General features: G+C 43.2%; 1 protein-coding gene across 5 annotated transcripts; it reads left to right on the forward strand.

The window, feature by feature from the left end:
- The first annotated feature begins 1,101 nt into the window (after positions 1–1,101).
- fmr1 (fragile X messenger ribonucleoprotein 1) lies at positions 1,102–8,589 on the forward strand. 5 transcript variants are annotated; one of them, XM_035744050.2, is made up of 15 exons: positions 1,102–1,411; positions 1,836–1,888; positions 2,241–2,343; positions 2,603–2,674; positions 2,785–2,933; positions 3,064–3,154; positions 3,244–3,360; positions 3,481–3,651; positions 3,799–3,877; positions 3,976–4,088; positions 5,244–5,330; positions 5,561–5,780; positions 5,971–6,144; positions 6,353–6,435; positions 7,073–8,589. In XM_035744050.2, the coding sequence occupies exons 1-15, from the start codon at positions 1,361–1,363 to the stop codon at positions 7,247–7,249; spliced, it is 1,740 nt and encodes a 579-aa protein (XP_035599943.1). In that variant the 5' UTR covers positions 1,102–1,360; the 3' UTR covers positions 7,250–8,589. The 5 variants fall into 5 exon arrangements, with proteins under 5 accessions (XP_035599943.1, XP_035599944.1, XP_035599945.1 ...); XM_035744051.2 differs by having other exon boundaries at positions 6,356–6,435; XM_035744052.2 differs by having other exon boundaries at positions 2,241–2,334.
- Positions 8,590–9,052: the final 463 nt, after the last annotated feature.

Genomic DNA, 9,052 nt, shown 5'->3' on the forward strand with positions numbered 1-9,052 from the left:
AACTGGATTTTTATGACTAGTTGAGTATCTGGAGCATCAGCATTTGTGGGTTCGATTTCAGTGCTCAAAATGGCCAGAAAATAAAGACCTTTCTTCTGAAACTAGTCAGTATATTCTAGTTCTGAGAAATTAAAGCTATTCCATGTGAGAAATTGCCAAAAAACTGAAGATCTTGTACAACGCTGTGTACTACTTCATTCACAGAACAGTGCACTCTGGCTCTAACCAGAATAGAAAGAGGAGTGGGAGGCCCTAGTGCACAACAGAGCAAGAGGACAAGTACATTTTAGTGTCTAGTTTGAGAAACAGACGTCTCACAAGTCCTCAACTGGCAGCTTCATTAAATAGTACCGGCAAAACACCAGTCTCAACGTCAACAGTGAAGAGGCGACTCCGAGATGCTGGCCTTCTAGGCAGAGTTGCAAAGAAAAAGCCATATCTCTGACTAGGCAATAAAAATAAAATATTAAGATGGGCAAAAGAACACAGACATTGGCCAGAGGAACTCTGCCTAGAAGGCTAGCATCCCGGAGTCGCCTCTTCACTGTTGACGTTGAGACTGGTGTTTTGCGGGTACTATTTAATGAAGCTGCCAGTTGAGGACTTGTGAGGCGTCTGTTTCTCTACCTAGACACTCTAATGTACTTGTCCTCTTGCTCAGTTGTGCACTGGGGCCTCCCATTCCTCTTTCTATTTTATATATATATATATTGTTTTTATTTTATTTATAAAGCCCTTCTTACATCAGCTGATGTCACAATGTGCTGTACAGAAACCCAGCCTAAAACCCCAAACAGCAAGCAATGCAGGTGTAGAAGCACAGTGGCTAGGAAAAACTACATAGACAGGCCAGAACCTAGGAGGAAACTTAGAGGAACCAGGCTGTGTGGGGTGGCCAGTCCTCTTCTGGACTGGTCACCCCCCTTCTGGACTGGCCACCCCCCAAGAAAAAAAAAAGATTTTAAAAAAAGTCATAAACCTTTTTAACTTTGACGATTATTAATCCAATGAAGAGTGATCACTGAACCACTCATTCCTGATGAGAAACCAATTAAATGGAACTGAGTGGACATTATTAAAAGTTGACCTTGTCACGTGACGAGGGAAAGGGAGGCTCTTATGTTTACATCAATGCGTGCATTGCAAGAGCGGTTGTGAACTGTGTATTCTAGCGTCATTTAAAAGTTTCGCTTTCATTTCTTTAGAAATCTTCAACTGCAACTTTGCAAATCGAAATATTAAAGAGATACAACAGGGAAACGACGTTACCGGGGGATCCAGGACCAGAGCTTTGCACGCACCCAGTGTTTTTAGCAAACCAGCTAAGTTAGCATTACATTAGCTAACATAGCTAGGCGTCATGGACGAGCTAGCGGTTGAAGTCAGGGGGACGAGTGGGGCTTTTTACAAGGTGGGTTGGTAGCTAACTGCTAGTTTCAATGTTTCTAAAAGTATTTTGATGATTTATTTATTGCAATAGGTCATTCTGTGAGCTATTTACCGGCTGGCTAATCTAGCTAGGTTTATCGTCAGGCCCATACAAGACAGACAGTACAGCCTGCTTCTAGCCACAGACAGCCAACCAATGCTAGGTAACGTTAGCTAGCTACAGTAGCATCCTAGTTATCTAGCTACAGTTGTTTCCCCCAAAAAATAGGCCATACGGAGTATATAGTTTCGTGTTTTTGGTGGCATTTGTTCTAGCTAATTAGCCTTGCTTGTTATCTAGCTAGCAGCAGTCAACGAGATTCATCTTTAGGCTTTGACCTCTTGGCTAATGATTGTTTTCCTTTGCCTAAAATGTATTGTATTTTCTCAACCATTTTCTCCTTTAGGGCTATTTGAAGGATATTAATGAAAGTTCTGTCACTGTCTCCTTTGAAAACAAGTGAGTTGCTAGTTAACTAACGTTAGCTCCCTGGCAACATAATCCAGTCAGCTAGCAAATAAGCTCACTTTCCAAATGAATCGTAGACTATTAAGTAAACTAAGTAACGTTAGCTAGTTAATTAACAACAGTAACGTTAGGCTACTTTGAGTCAGAGCCAGACATGAGAGCCCCGTTAACCACTATGGATTACATGTCAATGCATTTGCTATAACTAACTAGCTAGTTCTTCTTGCAAGTAACACTTTGTTTCTCATTTATCTTAACTATAGTGCATGTGCACACTTGTTCAGTTGTTTAATTTCCGTTTGCGACGTACCCTGGTTTCATTTGTTTATTTCTATTCTTTCAGTTGGCAGCCAGAGCGTCAAATTCCCTTCCATGATGTTCGATTTCCTCCACCCACAGGTTTTCAGAAAGAGATAAACGAGAGTGATGAAGTTGAGGTATGTGCTGTAAGTAATGGATAAGGACTTCCCTTCCCACTAGTCAATGTCAATTAAACATAATACTTTGCTGAGATCTAGTAGGCTAGATTATACAATGGCTGCTCAATGGTTAGGCTTTTATTGAAAGCAGAAGGGAACTGCTGTTATGTTCTTTCTTTTTGGTTATTTGCAGGCTTTCAGTTAATGTGTCCCGCAAACAGGGGCCAGTTTAGATGCATATCAGTGATAAGAACTCAACAAAATGTACTTAATCAATTATCCACAGGTTTATTCTAGGGCCAATGACAAAGAACCATGTGGCTGGTGGCTGGCGACAGTTCGAATGGTGAAGGGTGAGGTAAGACCAATGCAGCTGTTTGAGCGAGAGTTTACATTTGTTTATTATTATGTAGCTACTGTAATATTTTAATGATAATCCGTATAACACAGTACCTTCTTTCCTCTCAGTTTTATGTCATAGAGTATACCGCTTGTGATGCCACGCTAAATGAAATAGTTACATTAGAGAGGTTACGACCTGTGAATCCAAACAAGCCAGCTACAAAAAACTCCTTCCTGAAAATTAATCTGGATGTCCCAGAGGACTTGCGGCAAATGTAAGTGGGCCTATTCAAGGCTTTTTTAAAGTAAGGTTATTGTTGTATGTTGTCATTGCTTCCATGTGTGACTGTTGATTTGAGGCTGATGTGACTTTCTATGGTGGGGAACTGTGTTTTGTGTTCTTAGGTGTTTAAAAGACTCGCATAAAGATTTTAAGAAGGCTTTGGGAGCATTCAATGTCACTTATGACTCAGACAAAAAGCAGCTTGTTATTCTGGTACGTTAGATTATTTTTCTGGCTTCTCAAAGTTTCATAACTCAGCCCCTGTTAGATATTGTTTCATCATATCAGTCCTCTTGTTTTAGTCCGTGAATGAGGTTACAACCAAAAGGGTGCAGATGCTGAGCGACATGCATTTCCGGAGCCTGCGCACCAAGCTGTCCCTAATGCAGAGGAACGAGGAGGCTAGCCGCCAACTGGAGGTACTTACAGTTTAAACACACTCTCAAATGAAGGCTAAGCCATGTTAGCCTATTGGAGGTTATCGCTCAGCGTGAGGAGAACTATGGCTAAGCCATGCGTGGGTTATGGTTTGTGTGCAGAGCTCTCGGCAGCTGGCGTCCAGGTTCCATGAACAGTTTGTGGTCCGGGATGATCTGATGGGGCTGGCCATTGGGACCCACGGTGCCAACATCCAGCAGGCCAGGAAAGTACCTGGGGTCACCACTATAGACCTGGATGAAGAGACCTGCACCTTCCACATCTATGGAGAGGTGGGACGCTTACTACACTGCACCTCACCACTAGCACAAATATAATGAATGCTCATAAGCCTCTTTACTCACAAGGTATATTTACTTGGTCATACTAGTGAAAGACGTGCATGTATTTTATCTCCTCTGGGTATGATTCAATTGCAGGACCAAGAGGCTGTCCGCAAGGCTAGGAGCTTCTTGGAGTTTTCTGAAGATGTCATCAAAGTACCAAGGAATTTAGTGGGTAAAGTAGAACATAAAATGTGTTGTTTGAAAAGTCATGAACTCATTGTCTTCATGTTCTCATAGTTTCCTATTCTAATACCACATCTCCTTCGCCAGGGAAAGTCATTGGGAAAAATGGAAAGCTGATCCAGGAAGTGGTGGATAAATCTGGTGTTGTTCGTGTTCGGATTGAGGCAGAGAACAACAAGAAGCCACCTCCATTGGACGAGGTAAGTGGCTTGAATTGACTAAAAGTGCGCAGGGGCAGAGTATCACCCATTGAGCCCGGTTATGCGTTGGGCAGACCGCACCACCCTCTGAAGTGCTCTGTGGGTGTTGCAGTTGCCGTATCAGGCGGTGATTCAGCCCTAGAGGATGCTCTCAATTGTGCATCTTTTCACCTCCACTGTGGTCCCGTCAATGTGGATGGGGGTGTGCTCTCTCTGTTGTCTCCTGAAGTCCACGATCAGCTCCTTTGTTTTGTTGACGTTGAGGGAGAGGTTATTTTCCTGTCACCACTCTGCCAGAGCCCTCACCTCCTCCCTGTAGGCTGTCTCGTTATTGTTGGTAATCAGGCCTACTACTGTGTCATCTGCAAACTTGATGATTGAGTTGGAGGTGTGCGTGGCCATGCAGTCATGGGTGAACGGGGAACAGGAGGGGGCTGTGGGTCCCCTGTGTTGAGGATCAGCATAGTTGTGTTGTTTCCTAACTTCACCACCTGGGGCAACCGGGGCAACCTGTCTGGGTCGGGGTTCAGATCGTCACTGTATCTGCAAACTGTTGGCAAAATCGCATGTGCCAAGAGCATAGTAGGCACAAATGTTATTTAACAGTGTCTGTGACAAAACTATTGGTGGAGTTGAAAATGCAATTGGAAACTCATTGAACTTCAGATTTTTATTTGGAATATGAAAAGTAAAGCAAAAAAAAACTTGTGCACTAGGTCAGCACTCAAGGGTCGGCAGTAGGCTACAGGACTTAAGGGTATTTGATGCAAGCATAAGTATATTTTCCAATGTTGGTTTCTAAATTACATTTTCACGTTGACAAATCCCTGTCGCTCACAAGTTCGCTGGCTTGAGCTGGGATCAGGTCAGCCCAGTATTGTCCAATGAGGTTGCAGGATGAGCCCAAGCAAGTGTACACCGCATGCACACCTAACAGTTGTTCTCCTCTTTGTGCACACTCCTGCAGGGCTGGACAGCAGCCATGTGATACACGTGATGTTGTGCACAATTTTCAGCCACCTGTTTTGGCTTGAGCGCTGCTTTCAAAACTACCAGCTCAAACGTGTACAAAACCTGTATAACGCATCTTTAACTAGTGAGGACTCTGCAGCCACTCGGTCCTCATTAGATCCTGTCTGTTTATTTCCCTTACAGGGCATGGTGCCGTTTGTCTTTGTAGGGACAAAGGAGAGCATCTCCAATGCTAAAGTACTGTTGGACTATCATCTCAACTATCTGAAGGTTAGACGCTTGCCCCTATTGCTCTAATAAAATTGATGCATGGATGTTGAGATGTCTGCCGCTTGGCAGATGCTTTGATCCAAAACCTCTTACAGTTGAATACTTAAAGCAGCAGTTAGTCTACACATTGCTTGCTTCATGAGAATGGCAGATTCTACCCAACTTTCACTATTAGAGGTAGGAGTGACTTCTAAATAAGTACGTTGAATACATACACCGTGTCCCTATAGGAAGTGGACCAGCTCCGTATGGAGCGACTGCAGATAGATGAGCAGCTGAGGCAGATTGGGGGAGGGGGCCCCAGGGGGGGCCCAGGGCCTGGACGGCCTGACAAGACCATCGTAGACAACGGTGGCCTGGGGATGATGGGCATGGGCTCCCAGAGAGGAGGGAAACCATTCGTCAGGGGAGGAGGCCGTGGCCGACGTGGTGGTCCCTCTTTAGCCTCAGGTGTGTATGGGACAGAACTGTTGATCCATATGAAATGGTATGTATTTCACTAAGTGTATATGAACATAATGGCTCATATCACCGTTGGAAACTGAGTGAAACGAACTGTGCCGTTTCACTAAGAAGAACTCTGTAAGGTGAACTCCATTTAGTTCCTGGTTTGCAGAATAACCTCTATCCCTCTTACCAGGCACTAACTCTGAGGCTTCCAATGCCTCCGAGACTGAGTCGGACCACAAGGACGAGCTGAGTGACTGGTCTCTGGCCCCCACTGAGGACCTGACTGGGGGCTTCCCCAAACGACCTGATACACGCAAGAGAGGAGGGCCTCGCGGGCGGGGAGGAAGAGGGGGAGGCTTCAAAGGTCTGCACTAACCTTATTCAAGCTTGCCTGTAAATGGAACATTCTTACTATAATACCCTGCTGTACGAGGGACTAATGTCTCTAGATAAATGCATTCATTGCCTTAGGGTTTTATGTACTACTGTTTGAGTCTGTTTGAGAGTAATGATTTCATCCTGCCATGATAACATTTTGAGTTTTAATCCTGTCTGGCTCTCTGGTTCCTAAGTAGCTGAAGACATCCAGTGGACTGAGTCACGCTCACGGAATACCAGAGACCCTAAGCTGAGGCCTCTGGAAGATTCTTTGCAGGTGAGGAATTCCAAACACATGTCTTGCAAAGGAAACCGTTTCCTGTTAAAGAACCAAACTGAGACCAACCAGAATTTTTCCAAAACAAACTCGTTTTCGTTGCAAATGGTTTCTGTTGCAAAAAGTTTTACAACATAATTGGTGTAATTAAGGCACCCAAGCTTTTCTTTGTTCCTGACAGTGTCCCTTTTGGAATACCTGTTGCCATGTCACAACAGGACCACTAGGTGTAACCCTGTACCCTCTTTATATAAACTAGATCTCAGAGGAGAAATGTACCTAATCATAATGTTTGCCCTTTGTAGGAACTTAATTTTGTCATAATTTATGACATATCATGACACATTTAGCAACTTAGTCATTGACCTCTGACAGAGGCTTATGATTTATTCAAATTGGGGAGATGCGGGAATGACAGTCCCAGCTCCCACGCCTCTGGACTTTTGCACCACACTGCCGAACCGCAATTTATATTGGTGCCGCTTTTAATGGTCACAGGCAAACGTAAAGTGATAGCGCTCTCAGGTGACAACATTGAATAGAATTGCATCTAACTCTAAGTGACTGTACTTAGTAGTCCTGCATATCCCCAATGTAATTGCCCTTCTCATACAGTGTCCTGTCTCTGGTCCCACAGATCAGAGTGGACGGTAATAATGAGAGGAGTGTTCATGCTGCAGCCAGAGGCCCCGCAGGCGATGGCGCCAACCGACAGAGACCCGTAAAAGAGCGACCTATCAAGAAGGATAACCAGGAAAGCCCTGGTGGTGAAGCCACCGCCATAAGCCTGGCGATGGTGAACGGGGTGTCGTAGACGGGGCTGACTGAAGGCACCCTCATCTCTCTCACCACACCATCAATCCAGAAGCTTCTTCATTAGAGACACGTTAGGCCAAAGAGGAGCAGGTCAGGGCTGAAATGAAGCACACTTTGGACAAACGAACTCCAGCGGCAGGTGGATGGGGTGTTTGGTGGGTTACTGTGTACAGGGAAGGAGCCATCTAGGGTTTTAGGGGTTAACAGGAGAAGGAAAACGGCGACTACAGTCTTTTTCTAATTGACATTGTTGACAACTACCTATCTGATGATTTAAAAGCTGTGGAAAGAAAATATGTTTAAAACAAAGAGGGGCCAACCTGATGAATCTGTATTTCTTAAGATATGGTTTTCTATCGCTTGTTCATGTACTAGCCTTTTCTCCGGATAGAGGGTTGGATTGTTTGGTCCTTCCTGCCTTCTCTCTCTCATGGCATGTGTTTATGGAGCTGTGTCGCAGTGGAATATAGAACTCATTATCATGTGAGGTCACAGCTGCATCATTAGCAACAAACAAAAAAACATAACATAAAAAGAACCCCCCCCTCCTGTCTGATCTGTGCCTTTTTATCTCCTGTGGATAGCATCACAAATAGACATTTAAATCAGGGAAGACGACGACATTGGGGAAACGGTAATGGATTTTACTTGTGTGTAGTGAACACACAGCTCACCATCTAAAAAAAAATTAGAACTGTCTTTTTAACCTTGCAATGCATGTTCATTATTATCATCGGTTTCCACATCTGGGAAGTCAGCAATCTGATGTGTCACTTTGTTTCCTTTTGCTGAATACTTCTTGAATAGGGATGATTGACTTTTTCTAGCTAGTGATATAGCATTTATTTTTTGGAAAAGGGGGAACAACAATGAACTCAATATCGATCTTACCACGTTCACACTGGGTTTGTGTTGATTTTGATTCAAGGTCTCAGATTATTTTGTCATTTCACACCATGGAGACACAAAACAGTATCTTATGACAGAATCACTTCTATGGACCTTTTAACATGAACTATGTCAAACTGGGGAGAGATATTGAGAACATGGTCCTTTCACCATGCATTCACCAACAATCCCTTTCCTGTTGGGTTTTTATTTCAGAGATTCAATGAAAAGAGTGGCACACCTCTCTCCAACCCTAACATGTTGTTCATATGATATTGACATTTGGTCATTAGATTGTAAATTATAAAGTGGGTTGCATACTGTATATCTAATTTGTTAAAATAATTTTTTGCTATTGTTTTGGATTGAACTTCAAATGTGCACTTAATAATTTAATTTGTTATCTGCAACTACTAAATAATATGAACTATAATAAACTATGTGATAAGATTTCTTCCGCAGGGGAATCACATGAATGCTGTCAACAATATTACCAAGTTTTAGATACCCTATAGCTAACGGAGTTTCCTGTACCTTCACCGTACAGAGGATGAAGTTTAGTCCCATGGTATAACCGTCTGTCTTATATCGGATCAGTGCTTGTGCATTAACCTTAGTTTAGTTGATTCTTTAAAAAAAACTACTGTGAGGATATAGCTACTGTCTTGTTCTAATTTATTTTGGGGTTTTCTTGTTTTCTCTAAATTGCAATGTTGAATGGTGTACAGGTAATGGGCATCAGTCAACAGCTGTCGGCCTCTTGTCTTGCTGTAATTTTGCTCATGTCCAATTCACAAAATAGTATTTCAGCAGGCTAACAGCCACTGCTCTCCCCAGCGTTAACAGTCAACAATTCAACTGGCCCAGTCCGGCTATGAAATTACATAGATATTAATTTAATATTTTGTACTAA

This window comes from Oncorhynchus keta, chromosome 30, assembly GCF_023373465.1.
Source record: "Oncorhynchus keta strain PuntledgeMale-10-30-2019 chromosome 30, Oket_V2, whole genome shotgun sequence".
NCBI lineage: Eukaryota > Metazoa > Chordata > Actinopteri > Salmoniformes > Salmonidae > Oncorhynchus > Oncorhynchus keta.

Coding starts and splice junctions, on each gene's coding strand:
- fmr1 (XM_035744050.2), top strand. CDS start 1,361: ATGGACGAGCTAGCGGTTGAAGTCAGGGGGACGAGTGGGGCTTTTTAC. Junction 3,361..3,480: donor AGGCTAGCCGCCAACTGGAG/GTACTTACAGTT, acceptor GTTTGTGTGCAG/AGCTCTCGGCAGCTGGCGTC. Junction 3,878..3,975: donor AGTACCAAGGAATTTAGTGG/GTAAAGTAGAAC, acceptor CTCCTTCGCCAG/GGAAAGTCATTGGGAAAAAT.